Source organism: Pelodiscus sinensis, chromosome 23 (assembly GCF_049634645.1).
Source record: "Pelodiscus sinensis isolate JC-2024 chromosome 23, ASM4963464v1, whole genome shotgun sequence".
Classification (NCBI taxonomy): domain Eukaryota; kingdom Metazoa; phylum Chordata; order Testudines; family Trionychidae; genus Pelodiscus; species Pelodiscus sinensis.
Genome location: NC_134733.1, coordinates 7,626,411 through 7,653,339, shown reverse-complemented (window position 1 = coordinate 7,653,339; position 26,929 = coordinate 7,626,411). Strand labels below are relative to the sequence as shown.

General features: G+C 44.2%; 1 protein-coding gene across 3 annotated transcripts in view; it reads left to right on the top strand.

Moving 5' to 3' along the window:
• The window catches only part of CAPZB (capping actin protein of muscle Z-line subunit beta), a 129,846-nt gene that overhangs the window by 9,937 nt on the left and 92,980 nt on the right, over nt 1-26,929 (top strand). For all 3 annotated transcript variants that reach the window (XM_006115053.4, XM_075906480.1, XM_075906481.1), the window contains exon 2: nt 24,136-24,225. In XM_006115053.4, coding sequence (XP_006115115.1) covers nt 24,136-24,225 — 90 coding nt within the window. The remainder of the gene's footprint in view (nt 1-24,135; nt 24,226-26,929) is intronic.

The window sequence follows — 26,929 nt, the reverse complement described above, 5'->3', positions numbered from 1 at the left end:
CACTTTTGAAGTGTAGCAACAGTCCTAGGGTACTTCAAAGCGGCAGCCCTAGAGCTGTTTCTGTACTTCAAAGGCAGAGACGCCCCATCGACTAGTCAAACTTTTGATGCAAAATGCATCAACTATTCGATTAGTCAATTACTTGCTATTTAATGTCCCTATTTTGCTCTAATATTCTCCTTAATAGCTGAAGAACTTTGGCTGTAACATGACAAAATGGGTGTAGGAATAGGCTGGGGGTGGGGAAGAGTCTGGGCAAGAGGAGATGGGGGGGGGGGGGGGGGGGGGGGGGGAAAGCACTTACCTGGCTTTGCACCCCCTGCTGCTTCCAAGCACCACTGCAATTCTGGGCAAGCCTCCAGGCAAGTGGTTTCCTGCACTGCAGAGCAGCAGCAGACAGAAATGCTTCCTGCCTCGTGAACTGGATCAGGCCTGCGAGGCTTGGGGCTCCCCTCCTCCCCCAGTGGGAAGCCAGCACTAGCACGCCAAGCTCATGGACGGGTGTGCAGAAGGGATGTAATGTAATAGTGTAGTTGATTAACTGATAAGCAAAAGCTTATAGGTTAATGCTATAGACTACACAGCTCTCCCCGTGCCCCACCCCCCCCACCTGCCAGTAAACTTTTTAGCGGGCTGGCCACTAGCCCAGCTCTGTCCCAGCTCTCGCTGGGTCTGGAACCTACCCCGCTGCAGCTCTTCATTAAAAGTGTATTGGGAGCCATGTGGACAGGCAGCCCAGTTCTGTTCTGGCTCGTGCCGGGTCTGAGAGCTCAGTCCATCCCATGGACAAGGGCTGCTGCCACCCTGCGCTGCAGCCTCTGTATCAGAGGCAGCAGTGTGAGGTGATAGGCAAGCTGGTCCACAAGGCAAGCTGGCTTTTAAATTGCTTAACCTTCTGGACCAGCATGGAGTGTCAGGGGGCTCCTTGGGTGTGGGGCTAGAGCACATTGACTTCTGGCCCCACCTCCAGGAACTATAGAAAAGTCAGCTAACCAATAAGAATTCATGAGGTTAATCGACTATTCAGTTAACGGATACTTAACATCCCTAGTGTACAGGGCTGGAATGCCCACATGGGCTCCCAGCTGCATGGGGTGGAGCCAATGGTCCAGTGTTCTGCGGAGCACACTGACAACCACTGCTTTGATAGCTTTGTTGTCAAGGGACTTCCTAAAGCCCACTCTCTTGCAGCCTTTGGTTTCTTTTTACAGATGACAGCTGTTCATTACCAAATGCTCCTAAATAAAACAACTTTTTCTTTTGATATTCACCTCATCAAATCTCTGCTGACTCATGCCAAAACCTGACAAATGTTCGAAGCATTTTCTGGTGTTCTAAATGTGGCTTTTCAAAAAGAAAACTGGCACAAGATGGCATTCTGGTGGTCTTTAAATTCAGTGTGGCTAATATCTGCTCTCCAAATCTCAGACATCTTTAGCAGAAGTGAAAATAGAGTTCTGGCAAATGTATCCAGTAGGGATGTAAGTGTAACTGTTTAAACCTGTTTGGTTACGCGTCAGCCTTCAGTCCAGCTCCCTGTGCACACTGTTTCCCAGGGATCTGGCTGCTGCCCTGCATGACTCTTGGTATGAGAGCCAGCGTGAAACCATGTAGCCACTGAAATTTTTAACAGCTACATGGTTACGATAACAGTTTTTTCACATCTGTAGTATCCAGTACTAATTGATCTAGTGCCACACTGGTTAAAGTGTGTAGCCACTTGTCTCTGCTTGCAGTTTGGCATTAATGTTTAAGATACCAAATAACCATATTCAGTCAAGTTTGTCTGAAGACAAAGCAACATTGTATTAACTTCCTTTGCTGTACTGTTAACCTCTCCCAGGAAGCAGATTCTCCTAGTATGTCCAGTTTCACTTACATATAGGGTGCCTATTGAGTTAGATACCACTTTTCACATCATGCAACACTATTTCCCCACTTAAAATAAGCTTTATGCTGCAGAGCCTGCAGTAAAGCCTTTTCCTTGGGAGTGGGACCGGCAAGGGCTGTTAGCCATCCCCGCTTCTGGGAAGGAGGCTTCACTGCAGGCTCTGCAACTGGTTCCCCAGGAGTGGGGCTGGAGGCCCCTTCCAGTCCCACTCCTGGGGAGCCAGTGTGTAACCCAGGGCTAGGCAAAATACAGCCCGGAGGCCAGATCCAGCCTGCCAAACCACCGGATCCAGCACACAGAGCACCTTGCTGGGACCTTTCAGGCACACAGCTCCTGCGGTTTAAAGCTCAGTCCCATGCAGCACTCTGCTCTGCAGGGGCGTGGGCGTGTGTGGCACGGGCTTTGTGTGATCTCCCTGCCCCCAGCCCAATCCTCAGCTCCTATTGGCTGGAAACAACCTATTTCTCCTGGGGCTGCAGCAGGCAGGGAGCCCAACCTGCCTTGGTGTGCTGCAGAGCTGCTGGCTGGGCGATTCTTAGGAAAGTGCCAAAGCCTCTGTCTGGCACCCCTACCCCTTCCACATCCCAACTCTCTCCCTCAGGTCACCATCCAAACCCTCTGTAGTCTGCATTCCTTTTTTCCCTTCTCATAGACTCATAGACTTTAAGGTCAGAAGGGACCATTATGATCATCTAGTCTGACCCCCTGCACAGTGCAGGCCACAGAATCTCACCCACCCCTCCTAGAATAATCCTCTCACCTATATCTCCGATATTGAAGCCTTCAAATACCTTGAAGACCTCAGGATGCAGCGAATCCTCCAGCTGTGATCTGTACCTCATGCTACAGAGGAAGGTGAAAAACCTCCAGGGCCTCTGCCAATCTACCCTGGAGGAAAATTCCTTCCCGACCCCAAATATGGCGATCAGCTAAACCCTAAGCATGTGGGCAAGACTCACCAGCCAGACACCCAGAAAGTTCTCTATAGTAATTCCTATCATCCCTCCATTGACGTATTTACCACTGATAATGAATGGTCAATTAGTTACCAAGATCATGTTATCTCATCAAACCATCCCTTCATAAACCCATCTAGTTTAATCTTGAAACCAGATAGATCTTTTGCCCCCACTACTTCCCTTGGAAGGCTGTTCCAGAACTTCACTCCTCTAATGGTTAGAAACCTTCGTCTAATCTCAAGTCTAAACTTCCTACTAGCCAGCTTATATCCATTTGTTCTTGGGTCCACATTGGTATTAAGCTTAAATAATTCCTCTCCCTCTCTAGTATTTATCCCTCTAATACAGGCAGTCCCTGGGTTACGTACAAGATAGGGACTGTAGGTTTGTTCTTAAGTTGAATTTGTATGTAAGTCGGAACTGGTACATATTGTAGGGGAAACTCTAGCCAAACATTTCTCCAGAGCTCAGTTTTATTCTCCCACACCTCACTTCCCTCAGTCCTTTATTCTCAAGCTGAGGTGTCTGCTGAGAAAAGCCGCTCCGCGTCTCCCTGGTCTGCTGGGGGGGGGGGGGGGGGGGGGGCGCTAGCTTCGCATCTCCCTGGTCTGCTGGGGGGAAGCAGCTAGTGCGGGGTTGCCTCACATCGGATCCCTACTTACAAACGGGGTAAGTCGGATCCATGTAACCCGGGGACTGCCTGTATATTTAAAGAGTGCAATCATGTCTCCCCTCAGCCTTCTTTTGGTTAAGGTAAACAAGCCAAGCTCCTTGAGTCTCCTTTCATAAGACAGGTTTTCCATTCCTCGGATCATCCTAGTGGCCCTTCTTTGTACCTGTTCCAGTTTGAATTCATCCTTCTTAAACATGGGAGACCAGAACTGCACACAGTATTCCAAATGGGGTCTCACCAATGCCTTGTATAATGGCACTAACACTTCCTTATCTCTATTGGAAATACCTCGCCTAATACATCCCAAGACCGTATTAGCCTTTTTCACAGCCATGTCACAATGGCAGCTCATAGTCATCCTATAATCAACCAGGACTCCGAGGTCCTTCTCCTCCTCTGTTACTTCCAACTGATGTGTCCCCAGCTTATAACTAAAATTCTTGTTATTAATCCCTAAATGCATAACCTTACACTTCTCACTATTAAATTTCATCCTATTGCTATCACTCCAATTTACAAGATCATCCAGATCTTCCTGTATGATATCCTGATCCTTTTCTGAATTGGCAATAGCTACCAACTTTGTGTTATCCGCAAATTTTATTAGGACACTTCCACTTTTGGTGCCAAGGTCAGCGATAAAAAGATTAAATAAAATTGGCCCCAAAACTGATCCCTGAGGAACTCCGCTAGTAACCTTCCTCCAACCTGACAGTTCACCTTTCAATATAACCCGCTGTAGTCTCCCCTTTAACCAGTTGCTTATCCACCTCTCAACTTTCATATTAATCCCTATCTTTTCCAATTTAACCAATAATTCCTCATGTGGTACTGTATCAAATGCCTTACTAAAGTTGAGGTAGATTAGACCCACTGCATTTCCTTTATCTAAAAAATCTGTTACTTTCTCAAAAAAGGAGATCAGGTTGGTTTGGCACGATCTATCTTTTGTAAAACCATGTTGTAATTTGTCCCAATTACCATTAGCCTCAATGTCTCTAACTACTTTCTCCTTCAAAATTTTTTCCAAGATCTTGCATACTACAGATGTCAAACTAACAGGCCTATAGTTACCAGGGTCGCTTTTTTTCCCTTTCTTAAAAATAGGAACTATATTAGCAATTCTCCAGTCATATGGTACAACCCCTGAGGTTTAGAGACTTATTAAAAAATTTTGCTAATGGACTTGCAAGTTCATGTGCCAGTTCCTTTAATATTCTTGAATGAAGATTATCTGGGCCCCCCAATTTAATCCCATTAAGCTGTTCAAGTTTGGCTTTTACCTCGGATATGGTAATATCTACCTGCACATCCTTAGTCCCATTTGTTACATTACCATTATCCCTAAGCACTTCATTAGCCTCATTAAAGACTAAAGCAAAGTATTTGTTTAGATATTGGGCCATTCCTAGATTATCCTTAACCTCCACTCCATCCTTAGTAATTAGCGGTCCTACTTCTTCTCTCCCCCCCCCCCCCCCCCCATTTATATGACTATAAAACCTTTTACTATGGGTTTTAATTCCCTTTGCAAGGTCCAACTCTATCTGACTTTTAGCGCCTCTCACTTTGTCCCTACATGCTCTAACCTCAATAAGGTAGCTTTCTTTACTGATCCCTCCCACTTTCCACTCCTTATATGCTTTCTGCTTTTTCTTAATCACCTCTCTGAGATGCTTGGTGTAACACACGTGCCTATAAATTTTTTTCCCTTTTCTTGGGATACAGACTTCTGATAGCTTTTGCAACTTTAACTTAAAATAATTCAAGTTCTCCTCCACCTCAAGATCCGTAACTTCTTTAGTCCAATCAACTTCCCTAACTAATTTCCTTAATTTATTAAAGTTAGCCCTTTTGAAATCAAACCCTAGTCTCAGATTTATTTTTGTTTATCCTTCCATTTAATTTGAACTGAATTAGCTCATTACTCGAGCCAAGGTTGTCCCCTACAACCATTTCATCTGAGGTCCTTGCTACTCACCAAAACCAAATCTAAAATAGCATCCCTCCCTTGTTGGTTCAGCAACTACTTGATGAAGGAATTCATCAGCTATCACATCTAGGAAAATGAGCCCTATTATTATTACTAGCACTTGTTCTCCAGTCTATATCTGGAAAGTTGAAATCTCCCATGATTACGCAGTTTCCATGAGTATTTACTTCATTAAAAACATTAAAGAGGTCTCTATCCATATCCAAATTGGATCCTGGTGGTCTATAACACACCCCAAGCACTATCCCCGGGGAGGATCTGATAGTTCTCTTTCCCAATGTGATTTTTGCCCAAACAGACTGTCTTCTCCATTCCATCACTTTTTATTTCTTTACAATCTACCTCATCTTTGATATACAATGCAACTCCACCACCTTTACCTTTATTTCTGTCTTTCCTAAATAGCACATACCCTTCAATACCTGTACTCTTCTCCCGGGTCACAATTCTTTCCCACACTTTGCACCCTGTCCTAAAGCCCCTCCCCCTGGCCAGAATCCTCCCTTGCACCCATATTACCTGACCTTACACCCCCATCTCCTTACTGAGGTCACAACCCCCTCCTTCACTCAAACTCCCTCTCAGACCTCACATCTCCTGCACCCTTACCCTGTGTGCCCTCTGCACTCAACCTCCATCCTAGACCACGCACCTCCTCTCTAGGAAAGTGCAGCCCTTGACACCTTTCCAAAATCTTGGTGTTCTCCTTTCACCCCCCCCCCCCCAATTATTCCCCACCCCTAGTGTAACCTGTGACAGGGATGGCCAGGCCCACGGACAGAGGCTTCTCTGACAGGCCATGTGGGGCTAGAGTAGCTCTCTACCTGGGGCAGGCAGGGAGCTGCTCCAGCCCATACCTGTGAACTGGTAAGCCTGACCTGTTAAGGGTGAGGCTTACCAATAACCTTTTATATCCTAATTCTGTGCTCTAAGATCTTACATTTTGATAAACAGGTATAGGGCAACAGTTAAGTGAATGCAGAGGATTCCTAGAAGAAGTGAGTTGTAATCAGAAATTAGAAAGGATGAGTGCTTGATGGACAGAAATGAACAATTGTTCAGTGAACATGGAAGAAGCATGGAAAGTTCAAAAAAGTGGAGGGAGAATCCAGAGGTATTTCTTTGGGATGTGTGTGGAAGATTGAAGTTAACAGCTACAGAGTGAGAGGAAAGCAATAAAAGGTTCAAGCAAGGGGTGACAGGGTCAGCAAGGTGATTATGCAAACCGTTTCCTCTTCTGGATTGAGTGCATAAACTCCACAGGCTGTCTTGCCAAAATGTCTGCCTGCTTTGTTATGATGCAGGGGGAGGGGAGAAGGGAAGCAGCTTGATAGTTTGCAGAAAGAGGATTTTAAGAGCAAAAAGAGAAGTGTGAGCAACCTGGTTAATGCACTGGCTACAGCAGTTGCATAATTAAGATGAGTAAAGCCTAGTATTCTGATGTGCATTCCTAGGATAAATTGAGCTGTAGATAGTGTAATGTGAAGTCCCTCAGATAGGTCAATGTGCTTCTATCAGGTCTCCGTTTGTCCATAAATGGTGCTGAAATTGTAAAAGTGTGTGGTGGCCCGTTTATCTTAATCTTGCTCTATTGGAGTAGGGGGTGTGGGTGCAGGAGAATTAAATCAGTAACTTCTCAGAAAGTTAACGGAACTGCTTATAGAAGTACAACTGTTTATCTGCTTAAGCATTTGGTGGATCAGTGGCTTAATCTTTTTTGCTCTGTGTTTTTGTTTATCTGTAGCAGTCTCTTTTACTAGTACAAAGTAATGAATTTTGTATCTTACAAAACCAGCACATTGTTGCAATTTTCAATTAAAATTTATGACTAGCACATGTTTTCAAAATAGTTCTAGAAATTTTTAGGCCTGATTTATTTATTTATTTATTTTTAAATCAGTGCATTTAAAAAAACCCTAAAACTTAAATCATAGGAATGGCCATATTGGGTCAGATCAAAAGTCCATCTAGCCCAGAATTCTATCTTTTGACAATGGCCAATGCCAGATGCCCCAGAGGGACTGAACAGAACAGGTAATCATTACGTGATCCCTCTCCTGTCATCCAGTTCCAGTCTTTGACAAACAAAGACTAGGGACACCATTTCTACCCATCCTGGCTAATACTCGTTGGTGGACCTAACCCCTTTGAATTTATCTAGTTCTCTTTTGAATCCTGTTAAAGTCCTGGTGTTCACAACATCCTCTGGTGAGGAGTTCCACAGGCTGACTATGCGCTGCATGAAGGAAAATGTCATTTTTTGTTTTAAAAATTTTCAGTGTTAATTGCATGTAAGTATTAATCTCATGGGCTACGTCTACATTGGCCCCTTTTCCGGAAGGGGCATGTTAATTTCACGAGTCGTAATAGGGAAATCCGCGGGGGATTAAATATCCCCCGTGGCATTTAAATAAAAATGTCCGCCGCTTTTTTCCGGCTTTTAGAAAAGCCGGAAAAGAGCGTCTACACTGGCCCCGATCCTCCGGAAAAAGCGCCCTTTTCCGGAGGATCTTATTCCTACTTCAAAGTTTCAGAAGGAATAAGATCCTCCGGAAAAGGGCGCTTTTTCCGGAGGATCGGGGCCAGTGTAGACGCTCTTTTCCGGCTTTTCTAAAAGCCGGAAAAAAGCGGCAGACATTTTTATTTAAATGCCGCGGGGGATATTTAAATCCCCCGCGGATTTCCCTATTACGACTCGTGAAATTAACATGCCCCTTCCGGAAAAGGGTCCAATGTAGACGTAGCCATGCTGTACTTATTGGGCAATGGTTATTCCCCCTCCCCCCCCCCCAAAAGAAAAAAGTTTTACTGTTTATAGGACTCTTCTTGGCTCTGAGATGACAGCAATAAATTACATTGTCCTGTTTAATGGCAAGTTTTTATAAATAAGTGTTCTATTATTCCAAAGATAAACATTGGCGCAGAAATCATAGTGACTATGAAAAGGATAAGAGAAATAACTTTTTTTCCCCATACATACATTCAGTCCATGTGTGACTGCAATGCGGGAATTTAGGTTTGCTTTTCTCATCTTCCCTTTTGTACACTCCTCAGCTTTGACTGGACAGGCAATTGAGACCTCCTACTGAACTTGTATAAATTAAAATATTGGCAGATAGTTGGAAGACTAGACCAAAGTGTTCTCACTCTTAATTTCATTCCTTTAAGTAATAGTAATGAGGTACCAAACACACTGTCCATAGTAGATATTGAATACATTTACTTCTATGCCTGTTAACTTGACACATTGCCTATTTAAGTAGTGTTAAGTAAATGATGCTGAAAGACCCAAACACAGATTTAACCCCCCTAATTCTTAACCTACCTCAAAAAAAGCCTTGCATTCTCAGTGTTCAAGACAGGATATTAATTCCAGAGTCAAATGCTCTGCCCCAGACTTTCAGATCTAGGGATTTAGTTATCCAGAATGAGTTGAACTACAAGGAGAGTGGTATCTCCCAATATGGAACTCAAATTACTTATCACATCAATGCAAACACTTTTCTGGTGAAAAATCAAGCTAACAGTCTCTATGCTTGGGACTCCACCAAGTGCCCTAGCTGCCTGCATCTTACAAGTAGCTGTTGCTGTATGTCTTAGTGCACTGCATTAATCCAATCTGAAGTTAACACGGCCTGACTTGTGGGAGCCACATCTCTTAAAGACTAATCTACCAAACAGTGATGGAGATTTGGATGCTGCATTTTGCTAGGAAGAAACCATTCAGGATCTAGTAGAACCCCTAGATAGTAAACTCCTATACCACTGTGAGCACATTTGACTGAGGTTAACTGAAGGAACAACTATCTTTGTCACATTAGTCGTCCTTACCTTTGCCTTGTCTAAGCTAATTCAATCTAGACAGCACTGTCAGTTTGAAATAGTGATAGTATTGAGTCCCATTAGCACACTGAGGACTGTGAAATCTGAGCCACTTCCTCTCCTCTGAGCAGGAGGATTGGTCTCCCAGATGAGGGCTCTTGGAGCAAGCTTGCAATTTCCTGTAGCTCCTCTTGAAGAATGAAGCCTCTCAAACACATCTTCTCACTGTTCATATCAATATGAGTATTCCATCTGATAGTTAGTGGGGAATCAAAAGCACCAAATCTCAGTCTTTGTCTGATACACTGGCTGAGGAGACTGGTGTAATGTCTGTGCCTATATCTAGACCTGTGTCCAGAGGAAGCTGCTAATGGCAATCCCAGTGTTCCAGGTAATGTCAAACTACATGTGTGGGTGGGTGTTTTTTGTTGTTTTTTAAATATAACCTTGTCTCAGAGATCCTGCTAATCTATCAATGGATTGCTTCTCCTAAGAAGTTTCAGTAAAGTGGGACCCTAAGTAGACAGCAGCATACTTTAGGACACTGGTTCCAGGTTATCTCCTTTACCTTTAGGAATTGAAAAGTTGCTTTCAAGCATGGAACTTGGAACTTTATTCTTAGAACTTGCGGTCCAACAATTGTATCTTTCATCTGAAATCCTTCAAGTGGCTGTTTGGCACTCCCACTTACATATTATAGGTGGGACTTAAATCTAGAGGAAACAGCATATTGCTCTAAATACATGCATTACTGAGCGTAGTCACAAGCATCTATGCTGATAACAAAAACCACCTTCGCCACCTAGATCGGGGTGATCAACCCTGTTCTAGATGAAGAGCCAAGATTATTAGTGGATCCAGCGCGAAGAGTTGGGGCAGAGTTGTAGAGCAAAGCGCCAGAAAAAGCCTGCCCCTATGAGAAATGTGTTTCCATGCTTTTTGGCCTCAGGAGGCTCCTGTTGGCTGCCACCGTATTGGAAGCACTGGACGGCTCCCCTTCCCCGGTGAGCACAGGGGAGCTGGGAGGTGGGGGCTGTTCTTAGAGGTGCGGAGGTGGCTTAGCAAGCCACGCTGATGGGGAGGGTAGGGGAGAGGGGGAAGAGCCGCATGAGGCTCGTGAGCCACAGGTTGGCCACTGCTGACCTAGATGAAGGAAGTCAAGGGCCAGCAGCCTGGCCTAGAGAACTTTCAACTTGTTAAATTGCAGTTAATTGACTAGTCAATGGCATTTAAATTGCAGTTAATTGACTAGTCAATGGCATTTCCATCGACTAGTCGATAGGCACTTCTGCTGGGGGTCTTGTACATTTCAAAGGAGGAATATGGAACTCCATGTACAGCCTGGGGCCAGCGGGAAATGCATTTCAAAGCCACAGAGCCCTCATGGAGCCTGGGGTCAATGGGAGACTTCCCAGCTGACCCTGGGCTCCACACAACATTTGCCCAGAACCCAGGGTCAGCTGCGGAGTCTCCAGCTGACCCAGGCTTCATGGCACTGCCCCTTTGAATGTTGCTTCAGAATTTCAAAGGGGCAGCGCCGCACAGCTGAACTGGGGATCAGCTGTGCGGTGGCTGCCCCTTTGAAATGCTGCCTTGGGGTTTCAAAATGGCAGCACTGTACAGCTGATCAGCTATGAAGCGCTGCTGCTTTAAGGTACCCTTTCTTTCCTTCCCCTGCCCCCCACACCTCTGCCTCTCTGATAGGCAGCAAGGGGAGAGGGGAATTCACTAGTCAACTGACTATCCAATAAGGATTTGCTTATTGGATAGTTGACTAGTCCTTAACATGCTTAGAATATTTATTGTGCAGAAATGATGGTGAACATTCCTTGGGCTGAAATTGTTTTTACGGTAGGAGAATGAGACCAGTGGCATAACTAGTCTGACAAACATAGGTGGGTTTTTGGGGGGGGAAGGGAAGTTGAGGTGCTTGTGGAACGCATGTAAGACAACTTCTAGAAACTCTTCAGAAGGAGCATTTTAAAACTGTTAAATTTTAACCTTTAACAAGATGATAAAACTGCAATACTGTCATTTTGCTAAGTGTGGTTACTGGTGTCTCGTGGTCATATACAGGGCTAGACAAATCACTGAATCTACTTGCCCCTGATGAGTAGATTTCAGCCGGTCACCCCAGTCACCGGTGGCGCGCGCATGAGCAATGCGGATCTTGCACATGCGCAGTGCGGGGCTGGCGAGTAGGTTTTGCTGCCGTTTGTCAAGCCCTGGTCATATATGTTCAAATGAATTTTCTGCCTCACGATGTTTGTGCAACTAGCTGATTTTGAATGAGGTGCAATTTGTATCTTAGCTTCCTGTAATTGTTCAAAATTTTATAATTATGAATACTTCATTGGTATCTAAGTACCTTAAGCAAGGTTGCAAATGGTGAATTGATATTCCATTGAAACCAGTTTGCTGACATACCAAGTGTATCCACCTGGAGGGTAGATGTGCAGCCAAATAGTTAGCGAGTTTCATTTCAGAAAGCAGCTGACTTTAAGTAAAATCCAAACTATTTGTCATTCCATGTCATCCAAAGATCTCCTAAAGCAGTATTCTCTGCCTTGCCCATGAGTTACCGTGGTGCCTAGGTTAGGAGTGTCATATCACCTTTTTTTTTTTTTTTTTTTTTTTTTTTGGTCAAGTCTTAGAAAATTAGAACTCTGCAAGAGGCTGGTTTACCAGAAAGGATTAAATTAGGGGAAAGCCTATGGTTTAGCACTGACATAGGTAACCCTTCTCTGTTAGAGTATACCCAGCCTGGAGGCTTTTTACTTGGATGTAGACTAGAGAAAACCAGAATAGTTTTAGTTCTGTTTTGTTTGTTTTTGAATAGACTAATGCTCTTCATGCTCAGCAATAATGTAGCCTAGCTGGTAGGATTTATGAAAGTAGAGTTACATAAACCAGTGCAGTTTATGGGGGTAGGTATCTTTTTGCCTCCCCAATGGTGGCATGTCTGTTTGCTGACTGTAACCTTTCAGCTTCTTCAGGAGCAAAATGACTAGGATTCTCTAAATAAAAGATTAGTTTGTCAAAGGGACAAAATATAAAGCTATCCGTAAATCTCTAGTTTCTGAAACTGAAGAGGCACAGATCAAAGCTCAACTAATCCTGATTTGCAGTGGACTACAGGCAGTCCCTAGGTTACGTACAAGATAGGGACTGTAGGTTTGTTCTTAAGTTGAATCTGTATGTAAGTCGGAACTGGCGTCCAGATTCAGCCGCTGCTGAGACTGACCGCCAGTTCTGACTTACATACAGATTCAACTTAAGAACCCCAAGTCAGCTGCTGCTGAAACTGATCGGCAGCTGATTCCAGGAAGCCCGGGGCAGAGCAACTCTGCCTTGGGCTTCCTGTATTCAGCGCTGGTCAGTTTCAGCAACGGCTGACTTGGGGACGTCTGGGGCAGAGCAGCTGGGGTGCTGCTGGGTTGCTCCAGTAGCACCGCTCCTCGGCGCTACTGGACCAACCCAGCAGCACCCCAGCTGCTCTGCCCCAGGAGTCCTGATTCAGCTGCTGCTGAAACTGACCAGCGGCGGCTGAATCAGGACTCCTGGGGCAGAGCAGTTGGGGTGCTGCCGGGTTGGTCCAGTAGTGCCCAGAGTGGCGCTGTGGGACCAACCGGCAGCGCCCCAGCTGCTCTGCCCCAGGGTCCACAACAAAAGCCTGGTCTGCTGGGGGGGGGGCACACTAGCTGCGCCCCCCCCCCCCAGCAGACCAGGGACACAGGGAGCAAAGCGGGGGGGAGGGGTGCCTCGCCTCTGAGGCTTTGCTCTGGTGCCGGACCGCTTTGCTCCCAGTGCCCCTGGTTTGCTGGAGACGGTCCCCAGCAGACCAGGGACACTGCGAGCGAAACCCGCAGCAGCGGCGGGGTCCCCCGCTTCTGAGGCTTTGCCAGAGCAAAGGGGCACCGGGAGCAGCTTTTCTCGCCCCGGAGCTCGAGGTGGCTGACCGCTGCCTGTGAGCTCCGGGGCAAGAGAGCCCTGTTCGTAAGTGCGGATCCGCGTAAGTCGGGGACTGCCTGTAGTCTCCAAATCTTGTGAATGAAACATGTAATATCTTCTACAAAATGAATACCATATAGAAACTCGTCGGTTCAGAACTCGGAGTTATGAGCACCGTAGTCAGCTACACACCTCATTTGGAACCAGAAGTACTTATTTGCAAGCCACTAAAAAGGGGAAAACTAATAAAATGAGATCAATGTAAGAAGTGTTTCTGTGCTTGTTTCATTTAAATTATTAGTTAACCAGTAGTGTTTACTATACATACGTTTTCAAAGCTGTATTAAGCCAGTGTCCAGTTGTAAATTTTTTAAAACAACCATAATGACTTATTCTGTATTATGAACAACTTTTGTTCTCAAGGTATTCTTAATCTGAGGTGCTGCTGTTGTCATTTGTGCAATTCTCTTTGGAAACATTAAACGGTCTTCTGCAACTGAAATGCTTTCATTTCTTTACAGAAGCAACTGAAGTCTACATTCCATACTGAGTGACCACCTAAAAGCTAAACCAGACAATTCAATAAGCTGATTTCTGTTTTGTCATTGATACTCAGGCTTTGATGTCTGCAGGTGCATGTCTTGGCTCTACAAATACTTGCATTTGTCTCTGACTTAAAACTATGTAAACTATAATGCAAATTAGGTATACAGTTCATGCTTGGCAGGCTGCCAATGCAAATCTTGGTGCTGCAAAGCATGAACTGCTGTGTTAGTTGGAGTTTACTCACTCAGAGTTGTTTGATCTTAGGTAACTTTTGCTGATTCTGGGATACAAGCAACTTACTGTAACCTAGCCAAATATCATAAGCTGGTGCTGGTCAAATTGCTGTTGAGGGCAAAAATCCTTGAAAAAAATCAAGGAAACCAGTAAGTCATGGAAGATGGGAGAGATTCAGGAATACTGAAAGGGTATCATAATGCCCATGTATAAAAAGGGAAATAAGTCCAACTCAGGAAGCTACAGTCCAATCAGCTTAAAATCTGTATCAGGAAAGATAATGGAGCAAATAACCTTAGTTTGCAAAATGAATTCCTTAATTATTAGCAATCCTTTATTTTTGTGAACATGTAACCACTGAATTAGTACCCACCAGCTCCTGTCTCCTTCCCCCTTGCTGCCTCTGATACATAGTTGGGATTGGTCCTGCTTTGGGCAGGGGGCTGGACTTGATGACCTCCTGAGGTCTCTCCCAGCTCTGATTCTGTAGGCAACAAGGGTAGGGAAGTTGCATGTGGTCATTAGGATTAACAAATAACTATACCTTAACATCCCTGTTGGGAACACCTGGAAAATAAGGTGATAAGTAAGTCATCCTGGATTTGTCAAGAACAAATGTTCTCAAACCAATCTAAGATTTGTTTTTGGATGGGGGGGAAGCAGTAGATGTGGTTATATGTAGCCTTTAGTAAGACATTTGATATAGTCTCACATGAATTCATTAACAAATTAGGGAATTATAGATAGAGCTAGTAGGTGGATGCATAACTGATTGTATAACCTTTCCCAGAGTAGTTATCAATGGCTCCGTCATGCTGGAAGGGCATAATCAGCAGGGGGTCAGTTCTGGAACTAGTTCTTTTTAATGCAGGCCTGAGCAAAATATGTCTTGAGGACTGGATCCAGGCTATGGAGGCAGTGGGGAGCCCCAGGCAGGCTCCCCTGCTTGCCCCGCATGCCATTCAGAAATGTGGCTGTGAGATACTTTGTCTGAGTCCTGAGGAGAGGGGGAAAGATTCAGATGCTACCCTTGGTCACATCCCTACACCCCAGTCCCCTGCCCTAGGTCACAACTGCCTCCTTCACCTAGACTCCATTCTCCCTCCTGCACCCCAATTCCCCAGGCTCCCTTCTGCACCCAACCTCCAACCCAGACTCTGCACCCCCTCCATTAATACCATGGAAGAGTGTGGCCTTTGACCACTTCCCAAAATATTGGTGTGGGCCCCCCCCAAAATTATTAAACCGGGGTGGGCTAATAGCTTCGATTATCTAGCTAATGACAAAGAAAACATGCTTATAGTTGGCTGTTAGTATCTATCTGGGAGGGATTGCAAGTGCTTTGGAAGATAAGGTTATAGTTCCCCAAAATGGACTGAGGTAAATACGACAATTCAATAAAGACAAATGCAGAATACTACATTTAGGAAGAAACAATCCATTACACATACAAAATGGTAAATGATTTCCTCAAATTATTGTGGAAAGGTATCTAGGACTCAGTGGATTACATGCTAAATATGAGTTAACGGTGACAGTGTTGTGCAAAAAAAGGTATCCCAAAAATAATACTCTAACAGGAGTGTCTTGTTCACAACACAAGAAGTAATTCTTCTGCTCTACTATGCACTGTTTAGGCCTTAACTGGAGTAATTTATTCAATTCTGGGTACCATATTTCAGGAAGGATGTGGAGAAATTGGAGAGGGTCACGGGAAGAGCAACAAAAATCATTAAAGGTCTAGAAAACATGTTCAATAAGGGAAGATGGAAAGAATTGGGTTCATTTTATCTGAAGACTGAGAAGGGACATGATAGTGGCTTTTCCAGTGCCTAAAAGGTTGTTACAAGGAGGAGGAAGAAAAATTGTTCTCCTTGACTTTTGAGGATAGGACAAGCAATTGGCTTAGATTTTAGCCAGGAAGATTTTAGGCTAGACATTTGGGGGGGAAAAACTTCCTGTCAGGGTGGTTAGGCACTGGATAAATTGCATAGGGAGGCTGTGGAATCTCCATTACTGGAGATATTTAAGAGCAGGTTAGACAAATGCCTGTCAGGGATGGTCTACATCAGTGTTTCTCTTAGGGGTACTCAAGAGAAGTCGGGGGTGGAAGGTACATTAATACAACTGAAATTTGGAGAGAACTGATTTTTTTTTAACTATTTTATTTTTGTACTTTTTACACCCAAAAATTTCATCACCCACCTGGCTACAGTTAAGTTAATTGTCTGAAAACAGTAGGTACTGGGAGTACTTTTAAGAAAAGGGTGTTTATATATTAAAAAAATTAAAAAAAAAAAGTTGAGAAACACTGGTCTAGATGGTACTTGGTCCTGCCAGACTGGACCTTCCAGTTCTGATTCTATAATGCTTTTTGCACAGTGCAATCTGCACAGGCTTCATCCTTATTTATTTATTTTGGTATGTGCCAATGGCCCTAATGATGGAATAAATACCAGCACACCGAGTGAATGGTATTTCTGAATGTAACAATATAGTTTAGCAGACATTGCAATTAAGTAGGCTTCAGAAATGTGCCTTCTAATATTGTGTGTCTTGGCAGAGGGCTTCTAGTCTGGAAATAAGCCGGGTGAAAAGAGAAGACTGAAAAGAGTACCAAATACAGGAGAAGGAAACTGAATAAACTTCAACTAGACATACCTTAAATTTATCATTGGCTTTCTCTTCTGTAAGACAGAACTTAAAACAGATGCTCAAGAGAAGATCCTACATAGCAAAACATCTTTACAGGAAATTTATTAAAGGAGCTTTAATCTAAGATAACGTCTCAATATCTTTGAGGTTCCTAGGATTGCCAAATACTTAAGTGATTTGGGTTGTAATAAAACTAATTTAAAATTTCTCTGCATCCCCTTCTCCCCCACAGGCTTTATTACTTGCCTTGAGGCAGTATTCTGCTATTTGTACTTCATCCAGGAAACACTAAACCCATTTAATTCCTGAAACCTCAACACTCAACCTGCAGCTCCCACTTCTGGGGAAAGAGGTGCAGTTTCTAATGAGTATTGAGTAAGATATTATAGAGATGAGTTCTTTAGGTTTCTTAAACAATCTTGAAGATACAGATTTCGCAACAGGAACCACATAATTTAAAGTAAAAATGGAATCCAGGGAAGATGGAAAGTATGGAAATAAGCTTGTTTGAAAAGGGATAGAGTTTATGGAATCTAAACACATAATCAGACTGCTGCATGCCTTTCTGTGGACCACTATAATACCATACTCCCCTTTAAACAGAGGTGGTGAAGATCTTTCCCTTATGATGTCCATGAGGAGCCCTTAGACTCACTTACGAATGTGAAAATACAATGTAAAAAGGCATAGTGTAGGCATTTGTCTCACCATTTGGAGGGTACATGTACCACTACCACTTATAGTATTGCATGTTTTGTGTATCTCTCTATACAAACAGGCTGTTTACTTGCTCCCTGCACGCTTTAATTGGAGTGGTGGCTCTACAAAACCTGCCTATTTAGTTTACCCCCTTGAAAACCTGCTTGTGCTTGTCAGAGTTAACAGCAGATCAGTAACATCTGAAAAATGGTCCCGGAGCATTTTGATATCCATTTCAAAAGTGCTATATTTTGAGGTTCTCTCTGGGGCCATAATGTATTGGAGGGGTGTTTGAAGAGGGGTTATGACCTAGGAATGTAAGCAACTAGTTGACTATCTGATAAGCAAAAGTTTATCGGTCGACTAGCCGCTCCGGTCCTCCTCACTCCCCCGCCCCTATTAGAGGCAACAAGGGTGGAGGAGCAGGAGCTGGTACAGGTATTAGTGAGGACTAGGCATGAGCCAGGAATCAGCAGGCCCGACTCGTGCTAGGTCCCCATCACTGTGCTTTAGCCTTTAAATGTATTAGGAGCCGGCTGGCTCTTAATATGTATAAAAAGGAGAGCCGCAGCAGGGTTAGCTCCTGAGGTAGGAGCTAGCCCTACTACGGTTCCCCTGCTTATCAACTAGTTGATGGAAAATCCATCGACTAGTTGATTAAACAAAATTTAACCTGACACAGATTTGGATCAGACACCTTAATAAACATGTATCAGTTCTTTATCTCCTCCTTTACATGTCAGTCTTGTTTGAAAAAATTTTTCTTGAGACTTCAGAAGGATGACAGTTTTGGGGTTTTGTGACAAATGCTATTACTTCTCAGGAATCTGCGTACATGTAAGACACACATGAACATCCTGCTGTTTGTTCCAGAAACGCTTGGTTTCTAAAGTGGTGATGTTAAGGGAGGCACTTCCTTCTGTTCCTAAGAGCAGGAATGTTGACAGCATAAGAAACACTTGCAACAAGTCCTGTAATTTTTATTAAGTCTGCTGGCAAAGCATCTAAATGTAAGGGAATGAGTCTTATATATCCAAAAAATGCATCTTTTGTCTTAAATAAACAAGTGGAATAACTTCAACTGGATCCTTTAACTGGATCCTTTAACTGCTTTGTTGCGTTACTTCCACTCTTTAATCTGGAAAAGCAGATCTGTCCACTGAACAAACTGTATTCAAATCAGCATTGGATAACTGATAGCTTTTGTGTCTATGCCCATAACCATTTTTGCTATCCTGCTCTTTCTTCCTTGAGAATCCCTGCACTTAAATGTACACACATCTGCAATAAACTTTGTTTAATTCATTGCTGTCAAACAGATGAGTCCAGACTAAGGATTTAAAATCCTGTTCAGTCAGTTAAATGATGAAGCAGGATCCTGCGGGCGTGGGGTTACCCCCTGTTTCTGGGGCTCCCAGGTTCACAGACAGTGGCCCACAGCACAGTGGGCCCAGGGCTGGAGCAGCCCTATGCCCGTGGTGAGCTGCTGTTGAGCACCAGTTACGCATTTCCCAGTAAGGGTAATGGTTACTGTGTAACTGGTTACCTCTTCACATCCCTCATCTGATCCTTATTTCTAATCCACAAATTGCAGACAGTATGGACATTACTCTTCAAAATTCAGTCACACTGTATATTGGATAAAGTGCTGATTTCAGTATTTCCTTCTCTAGCAATGGTATTTAGTGTGGCCTCTCCCTAGTTTTCCAGCCTCTCATTAAACAATTCCAGCTGGCAGAGAAGGAAGAAGGCTCTTCCCTAAGCGTTCCCACGATCCTTAAGTAAGGAGCATGACCTTGCAACCATGTGCCACTTTTCCTCCCTTGACATGAGAGAGTGGGAGGTAAAGACAATACTTGCTTAGATGGATCCCCTGCCAGGAGTTGCCTGCTGGAGTTGGGTATTTGTAGGCCATCTAAACAGTATCTTCCTCTGGGGATTGAGAGGTTAGGAGGGGAAAAGGAATTGATTTCTTTAAATTTGGAGAACGAAAGAGCCAAACCAGACGGCTCTGTCAGCTATAGTAGATTCCACTGTTGAGCTGTGAACATGGACCCATCTGTAATGATGAAAAGGAGTCCCCTAGTCCATGGGTTCCCAAACTGGGCCATAGCCCAAAGGTGGACTATGACAGTCCCAGTTGGGGTACCATGCACAGAGTTTGGGGTGAGGGGATGGCCATTGTTACCCTCTCCCTTCATCCAAACTATACACAAAACAGGGGGCACCAGCTGCCACTCTGCCAAGACTGGGGGAGCCCAGCATGCCTGGCAGGCAGCAGAGGGTGAAGTAGAGCCACTGGGCAATAGGCAGAGGGCAAGGGTTGCTATAGGGCAAGGGTTCCCTTATGCACCCTCCCACTGTCCCAGACCCCGCAGCCCCTCCATAGAAAAGTGTGGCTCTTGACTACTTTGAAAAATCTTGAAGTGGTCCCCATCAAATTATTGCCCATCCCTGTGTTAAACACTGCCAACCTGGGGAGTCAGCAGAGCCAAGCCCTCACTGTCCCCCTCCATTTCACAAGTCCGCTGAGTACCTTGAACTTGTCACCTAGCAGCTTTGCCCTAGTCACTCCCAACAGCCTGGTGCACCTCACAAGCTGTTGGGTGAGTGACTTAGGGCTAAGCTGCTAGGTGACAAGCTCAAGGCACTCAGCAGAACAGTGAGGTGGAAGGTGTCAGTGAGGGCTTGGCCCTGATGGGTGGAGGGACTCCTCCCTGATATGCACATAAGTGGGCCACAGTACCTATTGAAGCTGTATACATAGTCTTTACATGGGAGGAGGTGGGGAGTGTAGAAACCTCTTAGTTGCTGATCTGAAGCATCTAGCTGGCTTGATGAGTTCATTACTGTTATCATACAGAAAGAGGAATAAAGTGGATTTCTGGGCTGTAATGTCACAGCAAGACACCCATTACAGTATTTGGAATGAATATCACTTCCATTTGCCTATCTTTAGATTTGTATTCTGTGTAACTGTAGAGAAGGATTTCATCCCAGCCATTGCAAGGCTTCCTCTGTGCCCTAGAAACACTTGTATTGTCTTTTTTTTTCCCCCCGAGTCCTTGCAGGAAGGCCCTGTTAGACTTTTATTTAGACAGACAAAGCTCTCACGTAGTCTTGGGGAAAACCTTGTATGCCAGTGGTGATGTGTGTGTTTGTTGCTTTTCTTGCTCTTATGTGAAGTGTGGATCTACATACCATAAAGCCAAATAAAACTGTTCTTGTTGTTTGCAAGAAAACATAATGGACCCTTAATTAATCTTTTCTTCTTTGAATGTAGTGGGATGCTTTAGACTAGGCCCCTGGATTTTTTTTCTGGTTGTTTCGCTATCTGCAGAGCAAGAGCCTGCCCCTAAATGCTGAGGGGATGGGCAGTGACCACTGTCCATGTGCATCTCTTCTGTGTGCTATGGAGATCCCTGTTCTTTGAACAAATTCTTTTGAAATGGAGAAGTGTAGTGGCTGGAGTTGATTATAAATATTTGACTATTATTTGCATAGTTAAGACCTATCTAGTCAAAACACTAAATGCTCTAGCATTGCAGTGTAGTTGCCATATTCTCATTACTTGAAGTAGAAATCAGGCTCTTTGAACAGATGCACTTCATGCAAACTAAATCCCAGAGTAGGGATGTGATTGGGTAATGGTTACCTGGTAAGAGTCACCCTTACTCAGTGATGCTTAGTGGGTACCAGTTAACCAATACCCAGGAGCAACTCTGGGCTGCTCCAGCTTGCTCCCATAAGGGGCGGGAGGGCAGGAGTAGAAGCAGCACAAGGTGCTGGAGTAGGAGCCAGAAGCTGGGAGTAGAGGCACCCCTCCATTTTCTCTCTCTCTCTCTCTTCTCTCCCTCCCCCCCCGCTGGCAGCTTTATTGGTTAAGTGGTTAATCTCAGTTTAACCAGTTAATTGATTATCCAGGATTTTACATCCCTATCCTAGAGTTGCTACTTTAAAACAAGTGGTTTGGTTTAACTGAGGATCATATTTGCAATTTGTAGATCTAGAGCTTAATACCTGTAATTTAAATACAGTAATGGCAGATGAAATCTGCTTCATTTTAGATGTAGTTTCCACCTACATTTACAAATATCTCCCAATATGCAAGGTTTCATCTTGATTGAGCATAGATTCTATTTGAAAGAACCAGTATGAAGTGCACAAATAGATTCTCCTTGCATTTGTTACATTTTGCATTAGTGAAACTTGTTTTATAAATGTTAGTAAAATACTATTCCATTAACGGAACACCCTTTCCTTAGGAGGAAAACATTAGAATGTAATCCTCATTTCTTTTAGTTTGGTTTTCTTTCAGTGAAGGTAGAGGCTGGGATTATCAAGAGCCAAAGGGATTTAAGTGCCCAGATCCCACTTACTTTAATTGGAATTGGGTGCCTAATTCAAGCAGTCCGTAAACAGCAGTAATACAGAACAGTAGTATCTTTAGGGTCTTTTGTGAGGTTTTCGAATCCTTGTCTGGCAATCTGTCTTGGCCAGTTAACCACATAGCAGCCTAGTTTGACTGGACTTGTTGTGCCATAGTCTTGATTGTATGAAGTCTTAAAACACATTTTGTTCTTCATTATGAATGTATCAGTCTCCCACTTGTCAACTAAAAAGGCATAATTCCTCTAATGGGTTAGCTTTGAAGCATTCCTTCTCACATACTGTACTTACCATTGGCTTTTAGTGGAATTTATTGATATATATCAGTTGCTTTTTAAAAATGGGACTTAGATTTTAGGGTAAAACTTTCAAATGCACTGATTAGGTTAACACTGTGGGTGAAATGCTCTTTAGAAATTGAATTTGTACCTCAGAAAGCAACCTCAGCTTCAATTTTAGCTAAATGCAGCAAGATTGTTGGAGGTTTACAAAAGCAGCACTAAACTAGCTTTTCTTTTGATAGTAAATGCTATGGACAGAGGTGATTCTTTAACTTTTTTGTTGTTGTTGCTGTGCACAGGAATTGTCTAACTTTGGAGCTGTCTTCATTCCTAGTTGCTGGGGTGTAACAGTAGTAGAGAGGAAACCCTCCTTGGCTCCCTAAGGTCTTGTAGGGGCTCTAGTACAGTTCACTCAATTATGTAAATAGTCAAGCCACTCTTGCTGAAAATGGGAACTTTGAGGTTTGGGCAAAGCATTAGAGTGAGAACTAAAACTAAGCAAAGTAAGTGACACATCAAATGATTGATTAAAAATGAAGTCAGCCTTCTGCAGAATTATGACCTACTGAACCAAAATATGAGCAAAAATGATGTTTGTCACTGGATATAGCTTGTACCATGCTATAACTCCTGCTGATGGGTACTTAGAAGTATGTTTGAGGATATAGGAAGAACAAGATACAGCTGGTGAACCCACTGTTGCAGAAATGTTCTGAAATAAAGGCTATACGTGAGTGTGGCTGCAGATTAGTGTCACTATCTGGAAATAGTTGAGTGGAGAATCTGAAGGGTCATTTTGGTGTGATGTTTTGCATTGCACTAGAAACATTGGAAGTTTCTGATTTCTTGAAATGAATTGTGCCTCCACTTGCACTAAAGAGTAAACACTTCACAGTACTGTAGATTTAATCTCCGGGGGGAGAGGGGGAGGAGGAGAAACACTACAGGAAGAGCTCTGATTTTTTCACAATTCATATATCTAAGAATCCAATCCTAAACCTTATGCATGGCTTATATTTCAGTCTGGTAAAGACAAAATGCAGATCCTACTTGAGGCCTAATTTAGGGCAAATTGTGTTGTGTAACTGATGTTACACTGCCTCCAATAGAGGTGTGTGTGGGGCGGGGAGATGAGGTGGCCCCCTGGAGATGGTGCTGGGGGGAACCAGCTTTTAAGCCACTGGCTCCTGTCCCTTGCCCCTTTCTTCCTCTCATAGACACAGCAAGGGGGAAGGAGGACCCTGCAGAGAGAGTGGGGCGAGTGAGGACTGCTTGAGTTGCTGCTCATTTCAAAAGCAGAAGCACCTGCAGTGGGAACTGGTGTGTAGTGTAGACCGTCCCTTAAAATATCAAGCAACCCTTCTTACGTTATTTTGCTGCACCTTGGTCAATTTTTGTACATTAGTATCTTCTAAAAGATTAAAAGGAACAGGTGTACTAGACTTATAGAGAAGCCTTGAGAGGTGCCGTCTATACTCAGATAGGAAGGTGTCAGTGGATGGCTGGCAGCTATACACTTGGCACTGACCTGCCTTTTAAATCCTTGCCTAATGTGGTGTTGGAAGTCTTGTTAGCTTTCAGTAGCGTTAGCTGCCACTTGGAAGAAATCCTTGATTCTAAAGACCTGAACAGGAACCATCAAAAATAAGCTCCCATGGGGGTGGGTGGGTGGGTGGGTGTGTGTGTGTGTGTGTGTGTGTGCGCGCGCGCACGTGCGCCCTATTCGGTAATGCAAGGGAAATGCAGCAGTAAGTCCTTGTACTTGGGAAACTCATGCAGTGTCATGTGAGTAAAGTTAGTTGTCTGGTATAGCCAAAGGCTACTAAATTCTATTTTAAATGTATGTACGTCGTTAAAAGGTGACACATTCTTTGAAACTTGTGCCAAAGCCTCTAGACATATGTAGACTAGAATTGTCATGCACAGGAATTAAATTGCTCCTCTTTTTGCTTTGCTGTGGTGCATTGTCTCCGTTCAGCATATGAAGAAACATGACTTTTCCTGCCCTACTTGCAAGTGATCAACTTTCTTTTTCCCCCCAGAGTGACCAGCAGCTGGATTGTGCCTTGGATTTAATGAGGCGTCTGCCTCCACAGCAGATAGAGAAAAACCTCAGTGACCTGATTGATTTGGTAAGTGATATTAAGGGTTAAAACAATACAGAGCAAAAGGTGGGGCAGGAGAGATGTGGTTTATTATGTGACCATTTGGAAGTATGGTGGCTTCATTTTATAGTTCCTTCTCTGAAATCAACTGAACATATGGTTTTGGCAGTACATAAGAGGTAGGTCCCCAGCCATGTTGCGAGAGCCACTTCTCTCTCTGGTCAGTTAACTTTCCTTAATTTATCAGAAGTGGGTGTTCCTCTTTCAGTAGCTACTATATGCATGTATGTTTAGTTCTGGGAGGCCAGGCATAAGCAACACAAAAGGGCAGGGTTCATTCTCAACAAATGTAAGTTTCTTTGGTGTTGTTTATCAAAACTTATGTGCTTCACATGACTACTTACTGGGGAGACGTCTACACAAGCGTTGTTTGGAAATGACTGCCTGCTCTGTAGATGCGAACTAAATTATTTTTAAATAACATAGTCCGTGTCTACATAGCAGGCAGTTATTTAGAAATAATGTCAAAATACTGTCAAGCTGGAGGACTCTTACTCTGACTTCTGTGACGCTCCTTGTACAATGAATAAGGGAAGTCAAAGGAAGAGTGCTGTCTAGATGCTCCCAATTTCAAGTTCAGCCCTGCTGTGTAGACACACCCTGGAATATTTGTGTAATGATGCTGCTACTTAGGCTGCCTTCATGTGGCTATCAGAAAGATACAGCAAAGTGTGTGTGTGTGTGGTGTGCAGGGAGAGCGACTTGTCAACTATTCAATAAGCAAATGCTTGTCAGATAATTGACTAGTCCTTCACATCCCTAGGTATGGTGCGTGCTCCAAGGGAACTGCTAGAACACTAGTGTATAAGGTAGGGGTAGGGAACCTAAGGCCCAGGGCCTGGATGCAGTCTCTGGCTTGCCTGCAGCCAGCCCCTGAGCTCGGGGCATGTGCCAGTGTTGGGGAGTCCATGCTGGTGGTGGGAGGGGGAGTGCATTGTATGCAGCCCCTGATTGACTCTTTTTTCCTGTGGGTCATTGGCCCTTGACCTCCAAAAAATTCCCCAAGCCTGATATAAAGACTTGGAAACCTGATTTTTTCTGAGCAATATCAAATAATTCAAATAGAGAATAATTCTACACCATGTGGTCTGCAATCCAGCGAGTGGTTTTTAAACTAGTTTAAAGTTTGTGTAGCGGTCAGATTTCCACTCTTCCCCCAAAGTGTGTTTCACTCTTCTGGAGAATTACTGTGGGTTGAAACAAAGTTCTTGTGAGGGGAAACAGGAATAGTTAGACCTCTGCCAGACTGCACAGGTACTTGTGTCTTTTTTTTTTTTTTAATGTTGACTCTAATATAGAGTCTTCGTGCCTGATGTATTAATCTACCTGAAAACTGTACCATACAAGTGAGATTGGGTTTGTGTGTAGGGGAATGAAGCAGATCCAAATTACAGTAAAACTCCATTGGTCCTGCATCCAATGCTCTGGCACTCCTGATGGTCCGGCACCATCAGGAACTTGGAAGTGCTCCGGGCAGCCGGACAACCGGAGCTGCTCTGCGCCCAGCTTCCCCGATTGAGCTGCTGCTGAAACTGACCAGCAGCTGAATCATGGAAGCTGGGGGCAGAACAGCTGGGGTGCTGCCAGGTTGGTCCTGTAGCACTGCCCCTCGGGGCTGCGAGACCAACCCGGCAGCACCCCAGCTGCTCTGGGAACGCCTGGGGCAGAGCAGCTGGGGTGCTGCTGGGTTGGTCCCGCAGTGCTGAGGAGCGGCGCTATGGGACCAACTGGGCAGCACCCCAGCTGCTTTGCCCCAGGCGTCCCCGATTTAGCCGCTGCTGAAATTGACCAGCAGCGGCTGAATTGAGGATGCCTGGAGCAGAGCCAGATTATCGGAAGGGGGGGGGGGGGGCTAGGAGGGGTCTGGGGTGGCATCCCCCCTCACCCCATCCCAGGCTCCTCCTATTCCCCCCTTCCGATAGTCTGGCATATCTGATAATCTGGCACCCCCTGGGTCCTAAAGGTGTCGGATTATCGGAAGTTTACTGTACAAGAATATGGCTATATTACATGCATTCTGTTTTACCAGGATAGCTGGCAAAACTTTGTTCTCTTGAAACATGCACAACAAACCAAAGATGCTTTCTTTGAGTTTGAGCTAGGCTTGCCTGTACTACAAGCACTGGAGGGTAGGGCTGTCTAACTCTGCTGTAATGTTAAGGTTAAAAGAGGGGGGAGGCTTAACATAATCCCTTGGCAATAAAGTCTGATCTTGTTGACACTGGTACACTTTGAGCCTTACACCAAGAAGTTCATTTCTAAATGCCAACATTTCTCCAGATGGTCACTACTTTACTTGACCTAGTGATTCTTGCTTTAAAAATAAAGTACCTGCGTTGCTGCTTGTGTTTATGTAAAGAAGCAACTCTTTGGTCCATAATGGATTCCACTGATCATATATCTGGAGGGCTGTTCCTATATAGCTGGACAGGTCTGGTATAAAATAATACCATGTCGGGCCCCTAAATCCTTAGAATAAAGTAGTGTGTCATGGGACCTGTTCAGATTCATGGTGTCTAAACAAATCTTGCAAGTTAGTGCACCTGTATGTGTTTAAGAACATGGAGTGGTACAAGAAAGGAAAAGCCCTTGCAACTTGAACAGGATTTTGATATTTGATCTAGTATGTTCTCAGCATATCCCTCCTTCAGCAACCAGAGGTGCCCTCCAG